Source organism: Haliotis rufescens, unplaced genomic scaffold (genome assembly GCF_023055435.1).
Source record: "Haliotis rufescens isolate VD_foot unplaced genomic scaffold, xgHalRufe1.0.p SCAF_6, whole genome shotgun sequence".
Classification (NCBI taxonomy): Eukaryota; Metazoa; Mollusca; class Gastropoda; order Lepetellida; family Haliotidae; genus Haliotis; species Haliotis rufescens.
In genome coordinates, this window is record NW_025964334.1 from 34,438,397 (window position 1) to 34,457,192 (window position 18,796).

The window sequence follows — 18,796 nt, forward strand, 5'->3', positions numbered from 1 at the left end:
CATGATGTGGAATGTATATTTTTAAAATTATTTTTATACCAAAAGCCAAGGCACGTAGAGATAAGCCGAAACCAATCTAGTTTTGTTGATTCCACAAAAACAGCAGAGGAAAGGTTCTTTAGAAAAGCATAAATTACAATTATCTTTACAGAAATATTTTCATGGACTAAGTGTCAGTCTAATGGTTTCTTTACAACTGCTGATATCAGTAAAATTAATTAAAAAAATAATCATTTTCTGCGAAACTGTCATTTTATTTCTGAAATGTTATGAATAATGACTGTAAAAAAAGTTTTTCTGCATCAAAATCACAAACAACACTATTTGTATTGACCAAGGTTGATTTTGACACCCCCAACCCCAGTACCCCCACCCCAGCCACCCCTGCATTAGACATAGAGGAGTTCTAATTAGGCAAACATCAGAGCACATGATGGAACTGATTAATGAGGGACACACTAAGTGCAATGGCTATTTTGAGCATCTCCACATTTCCATGGATATTTCTGAACTCTACCCAGTATGAAGTCTCCTCATAAACTTCACCAATCCTTGAATCTTCATAAACTTCACCAATCCTTAAAGCTTCATAAACCTCACCAATCCTTAAATCTTCATAAACCTCACCAATCCTTAAATCTTCATAAACTTCACCAATCCTTAAATCACTTCTCTTCATAAACTGCACCCTTTCATAAACCCCTTCTCTTCATAAACTCAGTCCTTTCAAAATCAAACTCCTTCCCTTCAAACACTCCACGCTTTGATAAACCCCTTTTCTTTAAAAACACCATCATTCAGAAATGTCCTAATGATAAAAATCCTCCTTTAACAAGAACCCTCTCTTAAATATATTTCATACTTTCACAAAGCCCTTCTTAATAAATACTGCCCTTTTATAAACCCAAGAAATGTTAATCACCCTCCCTCCTCTTAATTTACACTTTTTCCCCAATCCCCCGAACACGATCCCTCCAATAATGACTATAGCATCAACACACGAACACGTTCCAATCCCGAGATCAGCACCCTGCTCCGCCAACACCCTCATAATGGAACTCTAGAGGCAATTAAGATATGCATGTCTTGTGATGTGGTTAACAGAGTCTGAGGCCGACACATCAACTGCCCAGCACTACACTTACAGAGAAATAAACACATCGAACAACATGAAGTCAGGTTATCAGCTGCCATGACTTCCTATATCACTGCATGAACATACAGACGTGCACTGCTGGCACTACAGACATGTTTAAAGAGTTACCGTATTCGTCTCACTGAGCCTCCTGACCAAAATCTTGGCCAATGTGTAAGAAATCCTTATAAGCCCACCCTACAGAGACTGAAAAATTACACAACAGTCCATATTTTCCTCAGTATAGTTACAGATATTTTTTTCAGAAAACAGCAGTGCAGAAGGAGAGTATATTTGTCTTGTAACTATTAAAGAAAATGTTTTAGTTTCACTGATCCCTGAAAAAAATAAATATGATATTGTCCTCAGACCAATCTCACAAAACCACCCCCCCACCCTACAATAAATGATCATTCCCTTATTACCGCTCATACGGTAATGGATAAGTTGTCATTCAAAAGAAGTCTGACAATCACTTTGTTTAACTTCTGTTTTGGGTACAATATCAGTATCCACTGGTCTTCATGCAAAAAAATTAACTTTTTCCACGATCTGTTATCTTAAAATCTACATGATCTAATCTGAATTTGCAATTGAACAAAGATTCAAGGGGGGTTTGTTCACATTCTATTGAGCTGGGCACATAAATTTAATACCACGCCAAATTCACACTTTTCCTTGAACACATCTTACTTTGCCTCCTACTTGGTGCCATACTGACCAAGAATATCCATATAAAAAAAATAGGACTCCGCCCTGAACATGCTTAGGAATTGTAGAAATACAAAATTGAAATAGTCGCCTTTTGAAACAAGAGTTTTCTTGTATGAAGGGATGATCCCTGTACCCTACCCAGTAGTTCTTTTACACTTCCGTCCTCATCATGGATGAAGCAACCCGGTGTGTCTGTCAAAATATTTGTAATCAGATGCAAACATATGTGTGCGATGAAGCTGATGTAACCTAAAATTGACGTAGATATGTCAACACTGATGTCGTAAATGTCCACGCCACTCCTGACTTAATGCATCAGGAGTGGCTTCAATGCTGAATCAATTTAAAATTCTTAGAGATATACAAATAAACTGTTTCCTTGACATTCCTGATTAATTAAAGCACAATGGCTCCGGAACAAATTGTGTAGGCAGGAAAATAGTTTCTTATTGAAACCATTTACACTGACTACGAAAGGGCTCAGTCTGTCCCAGACAAGAAACATTGTGTCCCTGTAACCACTTGCCTTGGAGGTCTTTGATAGTTCCATGGTGTTGTTGACTATCAAAACATTGTTATGTGAACATTGTGCTGACGTAGTGGCGTTACACAAACCTCACTCACTCACCCCTCCTTCAGGCAGTCAAACATGTGTGTCCCAACGCTCCCAGATAGGCAGACATGTGTGTTCCCCAGCCTCCACACCCAGACAGGCAGATATGTATATCTCCCCAACCCCCAGACAGGCAGATACATGTGTCCCGATCCCCCACCCCCAGACAGGCAGACATGTGTGTCTCCCTAGCCCCACCCCCAGACAGACAGACATGTGTGTCCCCACCCCCACCCCCAGACAGGCAGACATGTGTGTCCCCCACCCCCAGACAGGCAGACATGTGTGTCCCCACCCCCAGACAGGCAGTCATGTTTGTCCCCGACCCCCAGACAGGCAGCCATGTGTGTCCCCCAACCCCCACCCCCAGACAGGCAGGCATGTGTGTCCCCTACCCCCAGAAAGGCAGCCATGTGTGTCCCCTACCCCTAGACAGGCAGACATATGTGTCTGCCCACCCCCACCCCCACCCCCAGACAAGTGTGTCACCCCACCCACCACGACAGGCAGACATGTGTGTCTCCCCACCCACCACGACAGGCAGACACGTGTGTCCCCCCACCCCAACAGGCAGACACGTGTGTCTCCCCACTCCAACAGGCAAACATGTGTGTCCCTCCACCCCCACCCCCAGACATGTGTGTCACCCCACCCACCACGACAGGCAGACGTGTGTCCCCCCACCCCCACTCCCAGACATGTGTGTCTCCCCACCCACCACGACAGGCAGACACGTGTGTCCCCCCACCCCAACAGGCAGACATGTGTGTCTCCCCACCCACCACAACAGGCAGACGTGTGTCCCCCCACCCCCACCCCCAGACATGTGTGTCTCCCCACCCACCACGACAGGCAGACACGTGTGTCCCCCCACCCCAACAGGCAGACGTGTGTCTCCCCACCCACCACGACAGGCAGACGTGTGTCCCCCCACCCCCACCCCCAGACATGTGTGTCACCCCACCCACCACGACAGGCAGCCATGTGTGTCTCCCCACCCACCACGACAGGCAGACGTGTGTCCCCCCACCCCCACCCCCAGACATGTGTGTCACCCCACCCACCACGACAGGCAGACGTGTGTCCCCCCACCCACCACGACAGGCAGCCATGTGTCTCTCCCCACCCACCACGACAGGCAGACGTGTGTCCCCCCACCCCAACAGGCAGACATGTGTGTCACCCCACCCACCATGACAGGCAGACGTGTGTCCCCCCACCCCAACAGGCAGACATGTGTGTCACCCCACCCACCACGACAGGCAGACGTGTGTCCCCCCACCCCAACAGGCAGACATGTGTGTCACCCCACCCACCACGACAGGCAGACATGTGTGTCTCCCCACCCACCACGACAGGCAGACATGTGTGTCTCCCCACCCCAACAGGCAGACACGTGTGTCCCCCCACTCAACTGTAAGTATTCTAGATATGTTTCCTTATTCTCCATATTCCAGAAAGACGGTACCCAGATGGTGCTGTAGAAATGTACCCCTTCCTACATATACTGATCTGACTGAATATATCATATACCCAGATATATAGCCTCTAAAAGACCCCACTAAAATGCACAAATATTTTAAGCTCCAAATGAATGATGATATCACAAAAGATTCTACATCTTTTTTTTTTCACAATTCCTTGCAAATGAATCACGGCTTGGAATCAAATCCTCAACAATGGTGTATCTTTGAATCATTTTCATGACTCATAGTCACGACACAAAAAGCAAATTCGATTAAAATAAAGGAATTAAATAAAGCAGAAAATCTTAATGCTCAAATTAATTGTGGACATGTAGCAGGACCCAAATGGTAAACATACAGACTTCCTTGTCTCAAGCAGTCCAACACTCCAATTAGAAGAGGTGAAACCTGATTAATTGTCCATTTAATTACCAGCCCGGCCATGAATACCATGATTCACGGGTTTCTCGCAGACAGTCTGACATATTCCAAGGAACTGGGCTGGATTGGCAGTTTTTACCTCTGAGGGAAACTGTTTGTTTATTCTTTCCATGAACATTTTCCAGAGCAAGCCTGAAGCTAGATGTTCTCTGTCTCTGTAGACTCGGTGCCAGCCCTTCCCTGCAGCGGCAGGGACGAGAACCAGAGACGGTCTCGGTGTATACACACCAATACTTACCTTATATACAAGGCTCAAGAGTCAATTCAATCGGCTGTCAAGACATAAATTATGAAAACTTGTGAGGAGGTTTGCTTAGACGTGCGTGTGTGTGTGTGCGTGCGTGCGTGCGTGCGTGCGTGCGTGCATGCGTGCGTTTCTTTTTCTTGTTTTGTCAAAATTTTCAGGGTAGTAGTCAAATTTGTTTTATTCTTTCACATGAAACTTCCCCAAACTAAAATGACTTTTCTGATAACAATATTTTCACTGCATCCCTTTAATAGTTAGGTTATTGAAAGAGGAAACTTGATCAAATACATGCATTTTTAGAATGATACACTGATTATTTTTGCCTCATGCATCTTGACATCTTAACAAATACAATCTCAAAAAAACAAACAAATATTGTCTTGTCTCAAGCTGAATTAATGAAATTTTAAGTCTATAGGCTGAACATTTGTACAGAGGTAACACCAATCAACAGTTAGAGGAAGACAAAACAATCACCATGTAGAAACAGACAAAACAATCACCAGGTAGTGACAGACAAAACAATCCCCAGGTAGAAACAGACAAAACAATCCCCAGGTAGTAAAAAACAAAACAATCCCCAGGTAGAAACAGACAAAACAATTACCAGGTAGTGACAGACAAAACAATCACCAGGTAGTGACAGACAAAACAATCACCAGGTAGTGACAGACAAAACTATCACCAGGTAGTGACAGACAAAACAATCACCAGGTAGTAACAGACAAAACAATCACCAGGTAGTGACAGACAAAACAATCACCAGGTAGTAACAGACAAAACAATCCCCAGGTAGTAAAAAACAAAACAATCCCCAGGTAGAAACAGACAAAACAATTACCAGGTAGTGACAGACAAAACAATCACCAGGTAGTGACAGACAAAACAATCACCAGGTAGTGACAGACAAAACAATCACCAGGTAGTGACAGACAAAACAATCACCAGGTAGTAACAGACAAAACAATCACCAGGTAGAGATAAAAAAACCAATAGCAGTGGTTAGACAAAACATGGTTACAAATCATAATACAGACGTTGAACATCCATTCTATCAGTCTTTATCCAACTCCTTATTACCACTCATAGATCTTATCTCTACACAATATCAAATTCTATTTCCTATTAAACCAATGAATAAAAACATTCAAAATCTCCCCAAAAAGGATACCAATATAAATTAAGTTCTCATTAAGACAAAGAATATAATAATTCTTTCAGCCACAGCACTGTTCAACGCTACAGCCGAGCAGCTCTCAAGGAGTCAGGAAACGTTTATGAGGAGCTAACTACACGAGTGTGCAAGACAGTAGCAACACGGTGCCAGGAGGCGGTGTGGGGTGTCAGACCGAGCAGCCTGCCAGTATAAGACCCTTCATCCACACTTCCCCCACAGTTCTCTGAAGCCTGGCGACCAGTCTACATCAGTGGTTACTACAGCAAAGGCCCTGTAGTGGTGGAGTACTGCTTGTCACACATGATGGATCTATTCCTGTGGATTGTGCACTGATTTATTCTGTGTTTTTCTCATTCTACTTCTGTGATTGTCTAAATACGATGTTTTAAAGAATTTCTTCAAATCTGGATTTATATTCATCACTGAAGCTCTCAACACTGACTGTCAGATGACAGCCAATATCTGGACTTATTCAACAAGATTATAGAGTACACCTGTTTTTTAATTTGAATTTATTCTCAAACCAACATCAACAGTCTTTATTCTATCATAAATCATTTTTTGTAATTTGGTGTTTGCTGACTTGACAACGTGGGCAAACAGAGTTTCAACAGCTCATCCAAAACAAGCTGAAGTGTTTCTCATTTGAATCCTGTTTTTTCAATCAAGACGATATTTGTAACCAGGAATCTGTTTTTTCTCCGTACTTTCTTGCATTGAGTTAACATCCTTGAACAACATGGCTCAGAGATTCATTCAGGTTGTGATTCTATTTATCAACATGGGAGTGTTTGCCACATTTCTACCACAAAAAGATGTGCATGTCGCTGAAGAAACCTGTGTCATGAGCTTTGTAATTCCCAGAGAAAAAGTGAAAAATTCATGCCAATTAGATGAAAGGGTGAAACAACGAATGAATCGGATGGAAACTAAGTTAAACATGTACAGACGAGAGGTGAGCCAACTTCAAGGTCGTCTTCAGAAGGAAAGACAACTCTGTCATGACCGACTTCAGGCCCTTGAGGCCAAAATGGCCACCTTCGATCCAACGACCTATCACACGTTGGCGAAGAAGTTAGAAAATCTGGAAATAGTTCTTAAGAAGGGAAGCGACACCTTGGAGCCAGTTGATAGGAGATATTCCAATGGTGCCCTTAACAAAGGCAAGGGTTTTAAGACAAATCAATTATATGACAACGAAAATCTGGAAAGTCTTGTCAAGCCAATTGTCATATCCGAAATTGAAAACTACTTGGAGAACTTCACAAGGAAGTGTGAGGGTACAGAAAAAACTAAAGATATTGAGAACAATGAAATCGTGTTAGATATGTTGCCTCGAAACGATCAGTCATATGCCGACAATGAAGACATGAACGGAAACACAAGCAGAACTCATGACATGATCAATGAAATAGAAAACCTCCAAAACAAACTAAACCAGACGGGAGAAGCGCTGGCTTCAGCAGTTGGGAAAATACTCAAAAACGTAACGATAAAAGGCAACAGTGTTGTTTATCGCGACAATGTCACACAATCATCAAACAGTTCCCAGAACTCAGACCCAACAAAACAATCAAGGGAGATAACCTACAAGAAGGATAAAGCTTCCTCAAGGATTTCAGGAAATGACGGAGGGTCTGACAGTCAAAACGATGCTCAACATGAAAATGATAATATGTACGTCGCTAACGTGTACTCAGATGAACTGGAGGAGCTACTCCGATCCGAAATCAACAACCTTCTGCAATCTCGCATGGAGGAGGTCATCAGCCTCATGAGAAAGCAATCGTTGAAACTTGTGACAGCCGTTGACCAGCAAGGTAAAGACATCGATAAAATAGAGGAAGGACAAGAGGAAAAGATGAAACGGATGCAGGACAGAGTTGACGGAATCAAACTCGAGCTATCATCCATCTCACAGGCAGTTCAAGAATTTTATGCCAAAATGGAAAAAATGCAGAGTTTGCAAGTTATTGTGGAAGAAATTAAGAAAAACATGAGTTCTATGTCAGCTTCGCAAAATCAAGACATGGTGAGCAGAGTCGACGAGCATGGAAAGAAGTTGCGCACACTTGATCGGTTGCGAGGTATCTTCCAACAGTCCCTGCAGCATTACCGAAATGAGAGCAAGATGGCGTACACAGACATGCAGCATAAACTTGCAGGCCTCGAGGTCAACCTGGCTCGCGAATTGTCCTCAGAGTTGTATTCGAACATCACCTCTCAGTTCAACTGGCAATTTGATCGTTTTAACAATACACTGAAAAGCAAGTCAAATTCCATGGAGACTGCAGTTCGTAACCTCGAAGATAATTCGGTTCTTCTTCAAATGGATATCAAGAACTTAGAGAGGCGGCATAAGTCCAAAACAGGAAAGCTGGAGGAGGATTATGGGAACTTGAAAAATCGTGTAGAGAGAGTTCAGAACCAGAACCGGAAATTGATTGAAAGTGTCAGTAACATGAAGAGTGATCAAAGGACGCTCCAAACCCGGTTGAACTCATCATCGTCAACACTGGCCAGTTTAGAAATTGAATTCCGGCTCAGTGTGACCGACACGTGGGTCGAGTATGACTTTGAATATGACACGTCACGTACAGCATGTTTTGGGAAGCAATATATCCGGAAGACAAGGTACAAAAATGGACGTCTGGCAGGTGTGGTGTTGTGTACCAATAATCGCTATAAAATCTTGTTAGCTAATTGTGTGACTGAAAAGTTTTTAAATGTCGGCGACATTAGCGGTTTTGGAGAGGATCACTGTGAATTTGTTGGGACCACAAAATCCTCCATCATTCGCCTCAGTCCTCCTGCCATATCAGCGAAAACAGAAGAAGGTAATACACCATTTAAATTTGCAACTATTTGTTCTTTCTGTTGTAAGGCACATGGTGGCACAGTCATCTGCAGTTGCATCCCTTAGGTTTGCCAGGATGCAGTGACTGTGGGTTTTAATTCCATCACCATATTACACTATTGTTTTGACATTTCTTAGAGTATAGTTGATCTTGGATAAAACATATTTTTAGACATAATCCCCTACCTTAGCATATTCACAAGCCACTTATGTGATTACCCGGTATGTGATAATAGTGACATTCTCAAAGAAATAATCAGAATTATTGAATACATTTTATCAGCAAGACACTAAAGAAAATTTAGAACTGTCATGATTGTTTTTGTTTCACCTGCCTAAGTTATGCTGTACATTTTCGCAGTAACACCATGACAATCAGAGCTGCCATTTACTGATTTACATGAAAAATAATATTTTTGATTTCGAAAATTAAGGTGAGCTGAGGTTAAATGGGGTTTAACGTCGCTTTCAAGATTATTCCACTTATATAGTGACATGCATGCATATATGTGCATGTGTGCGTGCGATGCACGTGTCTGCTTAACAGTTATACTAGTCTGGACTAATGCCAATTTTATAGTGCTAGCCCACTCAGATACCACGTGGCAGTTTAACATGAATACCGCTCACACACAGTTTAATGACTTCGAGTCTTGTTTTAGCCCCTTCATGCTGAGCGCGCTTAATGCTGTTGGTATGATACAGCTGGGGATCGAACCCCCGACCTTTCGCTCTCCTGGCAGACACTGTTCCACTTGACCATGGAGGCGGTCAGAAAAATTAAGAAATTACGAACTGCTCCTAAAGGCTGATTTTTACCCAGCAACCAAGCCCCCATCCCATCACACATCCTTTGACATTTGTATGTGAGCCTCCCTACTCCTTGATCAGTGAATGTGAGTGAGCCTCCCTATCCTTTGACATTTGTATGTAAGACACCCTATCCCTTGATCAGTGTGAGTGAGCCTCCCTATCCCTTGATCAGTGTATGTGAGTGAGCCTCCCTATCCCTTGATCAGTGTATGTGAGTGAGCCTCCCTATCCCTTGATCAGTGTATGTGAGTGAGCCTCCCTATCCCTTGATCAGTGTGAGTGAGCCTCCCTATCCCTTGATCAGTGTATGTGAGTGAGCCTCCCTATCCCTTGATCAGTGTATGTGAGTGAGCCTCCCTATCCCTTGATCAGTGTGAGTGAGCCTCCCTATCCCTTGATCAGTGTATGTGAGTGAGCCTCCCTATCCCTTGATCAGTGTGAGTGAGCCTCCCTATCCCTTGATCAGTGTATGTGAGTGAGCCTCCCTATCCCTTGATCAGTGTATGTGAGTGAGCCTCCCTATCCCTTGATCAGTGTATGTGAGTGAGCCTCCCTATCCCTTGATCAGTGTATGTGAGTGAGCCTCCCTATCCCTTGATCAGTGTATGTGAGTGAGCCTCCCTATCCCTTGATCAGTGTATGTGAGTGAGCCTCCCTATCCCTTGATCAGTGTGAGTGAGCCTCCCTATCCCTTGATCAGTGTATGTGAGTGAGCCTCCCTATCCCTTGATCAGTGTATGTGAGTGAGCCTCCCTATCCCTTGATCAATGTATGTGAGTGAGCCTCCCTATCCCTTGATCAGTGTATGTGAGTGAGCCTCCCTATCCCTTGATCAGTGTATGTGAGTGAGTCTCCCTATCCCTTGATCAGTGTAAGTGAGTGAGTCTCCCTATCCCTTGATCAGTGTATGTGAGTGAGCCTCCCTCTCCCTTGATCAGTGTATGTGAGTGAGCCTCACTATCCCTTGATCAGTGTGAGTGAGCCTCCCTATCCCTTGATCAGTGTGAGTGAGCCTCCCTATCCCTTGATCAATGTATGTGAGTGAGCCTCCCTATCCCTTGATCAGTGTATGTTATCGAGCCTCCCTATCCCTTGATCAGTGTATGTGAGTGAGCCTCCCTATCCCTTGATCAGTGTATGTTATCGAGCCTCCCTATCCCCTGATCAGTCCAAAGTGACGCAGATCCTAGAAGTTTAACACATCCGTGACACGCACAATTATGGGTATAGAATCTTGAATTTGAACCCACAAACATAGAATTTTCATTCTTACTTTGGGCATTTTGGCACAACCTAATTAAACATAATAATTTACTGTATTAGCTGTTTTAAGTGCCCAGGTCCAATGAGTACCCCTGAACATCTTTCAGACCAATCTATAAATATACTTTATACAGTATCCTCTTACAGAAGCCAATATTTTCTTGAGTATTTAACCAACTTCTTTTTACAGAAAACAGCAGTGCAGAATGGGTATATAATTTGCCTTGTAACTATTTTGAATTTTTTTTTGTTTCATCAATGTCTGAACAAAGTTTGATCACTAAAAACAGATTGAACTTGTGTATGCTTCTAAAAAGGGAGCCACTTTTGTCAGTTTTCTAAGCACCCAGGGTGCTGATTACAGAAACTACGGTATCAATATCCTACAAACATTGTATAATTGTACCAGTCTCTAACTCATGTCCTCATGGAGTTACACGGTTTTCACTACACGGTTTTCACTACACGGTTTTCACTACACGGTTTTCACTATACCATGTTCATTGACAAAGAGAACAGCAATGAGTTATTTAGCCATTACTTCATTCCAGGATTTGCCCGAGACAGCTGGGGTCAGGAGCCACGCAAGATGCACCTCAATTTTCTGCGTCCCTCGCCTGCGTGGTACGAGTGTGGGGTGCAGATCCCCTAGAAGACGCTACACGACACTATCTTCCATCTTCTACTAGCAACCGCTAAATGAGACGCCATTTTATATCATCTCCTAGCAACCATTACACAACACCCAGCTTCCATCATCCCTAGCAACCACTACATGACACCATTTAATATGCCCTAGCAACCACTACATGACACCATCTAATATCCCCCAGGCAACTATGACATGACATCTTCCATCATCTCCCAGCAACCACTACATGACACCATCTAATATCCCCTAGCAACTATTACACGACATCTTCCATCATCGCCTAGCAACCACTACATGACACCATCTAATATCCTCTAGCAACCACTACATGACACCATCTAATATCCCCTAGCAACTATTACATGACATCTTCCATCATCGCCTAGCAACCACTACATGACACCATCTAATATCCCCTAGCATCCACTACATGACACTATCTAATATCCCCTAGCAACCACTACATGACACCATCTAATATCCCCTAGCAACCACTACACAACACCATCTAATATCCCCTAGCAACCACTACACAACACCATCTTCCATTTTGTCAAAGTCATCTGGATGGCCCCCAGAGATGGGTCCTGTTTCTTGGACAAGCCAGCCACTGGTCAGATGCCACTGTCTGCTGACTGTGTGTTATGTGACCGAACTATGAGGAACAGATAAGGAGGAAACTGACAATGGGATCTGTACATACTTCAACAGAATATTCTCATCATATATCTTAATACTGTGCCTTACACTGCACAGCAAGTGTTAAAGGGTTAACCTATAACCCAGACTGTGCCTTTCACTGTGCAGGGAGTGTTGAAGGGTTAACTTAGAAGCCAGACTGTGCCTTTCAGTGCAGAGAGTGTAAAAGGAATAACTGATAACCCAGACAATGCCTTACAGTGCTGCAAGTGTTAAAGGGTTAACTTATAAAAAAGACAGTGCCTTACAGTGCAGCAAGTGTTAAAGGTAATTATTAACTCAATTCAGACTGTGTTAACTTAAATAACCTGGACTGTGCCTTACGGCACTTAGACTGTTAAAGGGTTAACCTTTACCCAAGACAGTGCCTATAATTACGACATTAAACAAAGGGTTAACTTGAAACTCTTTTAAACCCTAAGCTGTGCCTTACAGTGCTACAACTCTTAAAGGGTTAATTGTGACCCAATATTCTTGTGCCTTACTGAGTATTAAACGCCCCATCAATTTTGATATTCCCTAACGAGTGGTTCAAAACACTTCATATGCGCGTATATCTCTTCATCATCAGCCTCTAGTGATAGCACGTCACCTGGTGTTCACTCTACAAACTTTGTCTAACTACCTATAAATACACCAAGAAATAAGTTAAGCACTACTTTTTCTTAGTTTTAATTATCCTGAACTTCCACACAGAATCTGAAAATATCTACATATATTAAGTATAGGGTTAGAAATAACCGTGTTCCTAAAATTGTTTGTGTAAATATCACTTCTTGCGCACCAGTGTATTGTTGATGTCATTCGAATCTTATTGTGACGTAAGGTCGGAATGACATCACACTAGAAAGGACGTCATAGCTGAAGATTGTTGACATCATTTGACAAATTGTGGTTTTCTAGGACAGCAGTGGTGATCAGTGCGATTTTTCTAAAGGGGAGCTCAAAAGGATTAAGACATAATGGAAATAAAGAAATTATTACACTCCTATGTGTGTCATACTGATTTAACAAAACTTGTGCAAGAATTCATGCATTACCCTCGCTCTCGCTCAAGAAATACAAGAATTCTGACGCTCGTTCCGTAAAATCAATATGGCACACATGCTCATATAATAATCTCTATTATTGACACTGATCTCATTCAGGTAAATGACCAGGATATCACCAGTACCTCATGGGCAGTTGGTACAAGAACACCTTGTTTATCAAGATGGTCACACGGAGTCGTATTGTACGACACAAGGAAAAAGAAGGAGCAGTGGAAAGAGATGTCAATTTACTAGTGCCACAGAACACTTACAGAACATGTCATTAGATAATCGATTTCAGTATATGTATTGCAATATTAGTATGTCACTTCATTTACAAAAATAAATGTTTTGTTTGATATGCATTACTTAGAAGTTGAAGGATGACAAAGTAGACACAGTTTATGGATAACAACTTCTTTAATAACTGTGAAGACGATGTTTCGGTAGAGATCCTTATACCGTTGTCAAGCAAGACTGAATGATGATGTTGTTGCATTAAGTGTTTAAGAGGTCGCCTTCTGCCTAAGCAATTTCGGCTGACCTGTCCCTCTTTGGGACTCCTGAGTGTGAGTAGGGGACACATATCTACACATACTGTTATAAGTATGTTCATTATAAACTTAGTTTACTGTATGTTTTTACATAAGACATTTTTATTTCTAGGACTAAATGTTAGTTGACCAAAAGACCAACAGTACCACAAGTATTCATATAGTGAACATTGAAAATGCATAGAACAAGGATGGGTTTACATTCGATTGAAGTATTTCATCATAGTTTTATATCAGCATCTTAGCCCCAATTTAGTAGGACATGTGCGCCTACTCAAGCTCTCCTGGCAATTCAAATAATCAAGGCACAGAACTTCAATAGTGTGAGCTATATATATAAAATACTAGGCCAAGGGTACTTCAATCATAGCTAGTACTAAGCTCAACCCAACCATGTTATACTGCCCTTGGTACACCATAAACTAGGAAAGGGGTTAAAAATCCTAAACACTTGTTTTTGCCAAAACCTGACAAATTAGCACCAATACATGTGCTAATCATGAGAAGCTAACTACCTAAAGAAACTTACAACTCAAAAACTATTCCGGTCATGTTTCCATGTTATTAATGTTGGCGCTTTAGGCATAAGCTGAGTTGAAGAGAATGCACTGCAGTGTCTGTCCTTGACAACTGAAAGTAGGTCTCGAAATCTACCAGCTTAGCTTTGCAGACATTGAAGTACTTTAAACCAGCTTAAAACATCATTATAGCGAATGTAAACAACACGATTACAGCTGGAGAAATGGTTACACACTGATGAAGGCGTCATTGCCTTGTGTAGTTCTCATTGGCTGTTCGAGAGTGGAGTCGGGAGATAAAACCCCCTAAGTTTTGTAATGGAGTTTCTTGATAATAGTCGGCATAAAACATATATATTTCTTGTTGTGGAAATCTAGTTTTGTTGTGATTGAAATAAAAAATTTAATGATTATTTAATGATACTTAATGATATTACAGTATATGTCTGTAAAAGAACAAAAGTTTACTGAAATTCTTAACAAACATAAACATTATTTTCACTGCAGTACTGCTGATTTTTAATTTCCTTCTTAATTATAATTAGTTGGACAAATTCATTAAGTCAACTCTCATCTTAAATCCTTTTCAATGGAACTAAATTTATTCATTAGAAGTTTGTTGTTTGCCGACTGCCCTCCATAAGAGTGAGTGCGTATGGTTTTACGCCGCTTTTAGCAATATTCCAGCAATATCACGGCGGGGGACACCAGAAATGGGCTCCACATATTGTACCCGTCAGGAATCAAACCCGGGTCTTCGGCGTGACGAGCGATCGCTTTAACCGCTAGGCTACCCGACCGCCCCTCCCTCGATAAGACGTGATGTCATCATGAAATAGTAATGGTTAAAATGGCCTACTGACAGAACACTGGATTCCTAGTTAGGTCTTTTTAACTAAACTTCCACTGGAGAACTGAGATGTTCGCTTCAGTATCACACAATGTGTAATACAGCTGTATGTTTGTTAAACGGGTGAACTCTTCACGGGCGAGCAATAAAATGCCAAAACAACACCCTTGATAAATGAGGATGGTATTTAACATTTGATCCAATACAACTAATAGTCAGTACCGTTCACTTGGAACTCTATTGTGGGTAAATATTCTATTGTCTAGGGCTGGGATGAGTCCAAATTTACTACCCGGGTACCCGCTGTTGGTCTCAAGTTGGGTATAAAATGTTCAGTTGGGAATTGTTTTACCAGAACCCTGGCAAAAAGTATTTAGATATAGTATAATACGATCTGATCATGTATACACTGAAGTTGACTGAAGCTTTGTCTTTACTCAAACATAAAAATTCAGAAATAGTCAGAAACAAATGGAAACATTAGCAACTTGTACTTGTGTAACCATGGAATTTTATTATTATTGTTATTAAACAATATATCACATGACTAACCACGGGTCAGGTAGTCCTGTGGGTACCCGGGTCCTACTCAGGACCTACCCAACCCAAGTTCCCCATCCCAGCCCTACCACTGTCATGTTAGAATTGATGTTGATAAAAAAATGCAGAATATTAAAAGTGCCTTCATGTTTTTATATATACATGTATGTAAATATGTTTTACAAAATATTCATAACGATATAATATGGTATATGTTATATGTCTGAAGTGGTATCAATATATGTTTTCATTGTTTATTTTGATACGAAGGAGTGACTTTTCTACGTCACTCAATGTGTCATCACTTTGCAGCTGGGTATTTATTTAAGGTTTCTATATCTTTAGTCTGTGCTATTGTTGTTTGACATATTGTTTGACATGCCATGTCAAACACTGCAAAGACTGTAAATAGATTGTGATGAACTGTTTACTGCAATAAATGGCTTAACATGAAATTTGTATTTTGTTCATAATAATTCATAAGTCAACAAGATATTTTGAATTCTACCTTTTTCATTAAGGACTAAAAAGGTCACAAGAAGTTAAGTACTTGACAACTGTCGTAACATGAAAAGGGGCGGTGGGGTAGCCTTGTGGTTAAAGCGTTCGCTAATCATGCATCAAGACCCAGGTTTGATTCCCTACATGGGTACATTGTGTGAAGCACATTTCTGGTGTTCCCCGCCCTGATATTGCTGGAATATTGCCAAAAGTGGCGTAAAACCATACTCACTCCCTCATTCACACACTCACTCACTCACTAGTAATATAAAGAATCGGTGGTCCTTAACTTACTTTGAGCAGTACAGGATAAGGACAATTTTTGGTATGATGCGGCTGGGGATCTTACAGGATAACGACAATTTTTGGTATGACGCGGCCGGGGATCTTATAGGATAAGGACAATTTTTGGTATGATGCGGCCGGGGATCGTACAGGATATGGACAATTTTTAATATGACACGACTGGGGATCTTAAAGGATAAGGACAATTTTTGGTATGACGCGGCCGGGGATCGTACAGGATATGGACAATTTTTGCTCAACTTTAAAAGTCAAATCATTAAGTTAAGAAACACTTTGAAATATTGGTAAGATAATTATCATGCATGTTCAAATGTCTGATTATTTGCCTGTTCTCTTTCTTACATGTGCAGTCTTGTTACTTCTGATGTGGTCAAGTATATAAGCATGGTTAAAACAAGCAAAAAGGGATGATGTTTGTCAACTTTAAGTGAAAATGCTACTCTGTGCAGTTCTGTGACCAAAGATGAATATATTATACATATATTTGCACTGTCTGTATCTTCATCTAGGAAAATCCTTGGGTCAATTAAATTGTTTATTTGTTGTTTAAAGCCTGACCACCTGATCCCGTTAGTCGCCTCTTGTGGAATATTTGAACATGCCATATATATCAGCCATGTTGTGATGAAGCAAATATTAGAAAAAACACTTATTGAAAAGATCTGAACTCAGTTTGTTTGCCATGTTTTAGCCTTACGGATACATTTAACTTTGCTTACATGCAAGTGATTATCATTAAAAAAGTCAACAGTTACTGTAATTTTGTATGATATTGTGTATCTTTTCATTTTTCTAATTAATCAAAGATAGAATGGTCACGCAAATAAAAATAAATGATCTATTTTCATTTCATTTTATAAAATCCAATCCGTAATCGAAACTATTCTAAACTATCCCCCGGAGGGAAGTGGTGAGAGCGGGCGAATGTACTTACTGGCCTGTATGTATGTAAGTAGCCTAACATTAGGTGTGGAATGTGTGGGTTGTGGGTCACTGGTTGCTGGTAATGATACGCTTAATGACGGCAGATGAAGCAGGGAGAGTCCCCGAAGTAGATGCTGTTCAAAGGGAGCGGGATGTTGTTGCTGGAGAAGCATGATGGGGGGGGGCGGGCAGCGAGGGGGTTGAGATTACTGACCGATATTGAAGGTGGTGTTTATGTTGGGGATATTGCGATAGGATTGCAAATTTACTACATCCTGACTAGGAGTTTGATGGTAGTATAGCATTCATGTTTAATAGTGACTCAAGTGTGTCTCAATGCATGATATTTGTGTCTCATTTGTCTCAATGCACTAGATTTGTGTCTCGTGACTTTTTTAGTGTCTCATCATGACTCATGTGTGTCTCAATGCATGATATTTGTGTCTCAAAACTATACTTGTCTCATCATGACTCATTTGTGTCTTAATGCATGATTTTTGTGACTCGTGTGTTTCAATGCATCATTGTGACTCATTAGTGTCTCAACCTGACTCGTGTGTCTCAATGCATGATATTTGTGTCTCATCATGACTCGTGTGTCTCAATGCATGGTATTTGTGTCTCATCATGACTCGTGTGTCTCAATGCATGGTATTTGTGTCTCATCATGACTCGTGTGTCTCAATGCATGGTATTTGTGTCTCATCATGACTCGTGTGTCTCAATGCATGGTATTTGTGTCTCATCATGACTTGTGTGTCTCAATGCATGGTATTTGTGTCTCATCGTGACTAATGAATGTTTGAAAGCAAATTTGTGTCTCATTTGTCTCAAAGCACTACATTTGTGTCTCATCCTGACTCATTAGTGTCTCACTGAAACGTTCTAACATGAAATATTGCGAAAAGTTCGTTCGTTTGTGAGCTGGGTTTAAAAATTTACCAGGTTAAGGTGGAGGAAAAGCCAAAGTGATGCAGGTCTCAGATGCTTACCACTTATGTGAAACTCACAATCTTTGATTTGAAATCCTGTTCTGGCACAACTATGGGACATAACTCTTCACAAAGAGGTGAGGTGGTGAGGTGAAATGGGGTTAAACGTCGCGTCCAAGATTATTGTACATATATAGCGACGTGCATGCACGTGTGTGTGTGTGTGGCTGCTTGTACTTGTCCTGACTGATGCCGATTTAGCTCAGCTCACTGAGATACCATGCCGCAGTTTAACATAAATATCAAACTCAGACACAGTATACTGACTCCGAGCCAACCAGTCCTTGTTTTAGCTCCTTAATGCCTAGCGCCAGACAGGGTAACAACAAGTACCATCTTTTAACGTCTTTTGGCATGATGCAGCCGGGGATCGAAACCCGGACCTTCCGCTCTCTGGGCGGACGCTCTTCCACTGGACCAAGGAGCTTTGGATGATTAGGCCAACCATGACCCGGTTGCAAAACGTGTTCCACCGCGATGTGAAAGAACTCTCCTAATTAAAT

At 41.5% G+C, this 18,796-nt stretch overlaps 2 protein-coding genes across 5 annotated transcripts in view; one reads left to right on the plus strand and one right to left on the minus strand.

Annotated features, from left to right (window-relative positions):
- LOC124117576 (lipoxygenase homology domain-containing protein 1-like) overlaps window positions 1-18,796 on the minus strand; it is a 116,715-nt gene that overhangs the window by 64,698 nt on the left and 33,221 nt on the right. The gene's annotated exons all lie outside the window — the stretch shown is intronic.
- LOC124117577 (cytospin-A-like) lies at window positions 5,839-16,025 on the plus strand. Of its 2 annotated transcripts, XR_006858302.2 has the most exons (3): window positions 5,839-8,630; window positions 11,278-12,344; window positions 13,226-16,025. XR_006858302.2 is itself a non-coding variant. In XM_046479535.2 (2 exons), the coding sequence occupies exons 1-2, from the start codon at window positions 6,533-6,535 to the stop codon at window positions 11,376-11,378; spliced, it is 2,199 nt and encodes a 732-aa protein (XP_046335491.2). In that variant the 5' UTR covers window positions 5,839-6,532; the 3' UTR covers window positions 11,379-16,025. The 2 variants fall into 2 exon arrangements, 1 of the variants encoding a protein (XP_046335491.2); XM_046479535.2 differs by having other exon boundaries at window positions 11,278-16,025.

Bases quoted from the DNA above. Each gene is read 5' to 3' on its own strand.
- LOC124117577 (XM_046479535.2), top strand. From the start codon at position 6,533: ATGGCTCAGAGATTCATTCAGGTTGTGATTCTATTTATCAACATGGGA. The intron at 8,631-11,277 runs GTAATACACCAT...ACTTCATTCCAG, and splicing joins ATCAGCGAAAACAGAAGAAG to GATTTGCCCGAGACAGCTGG.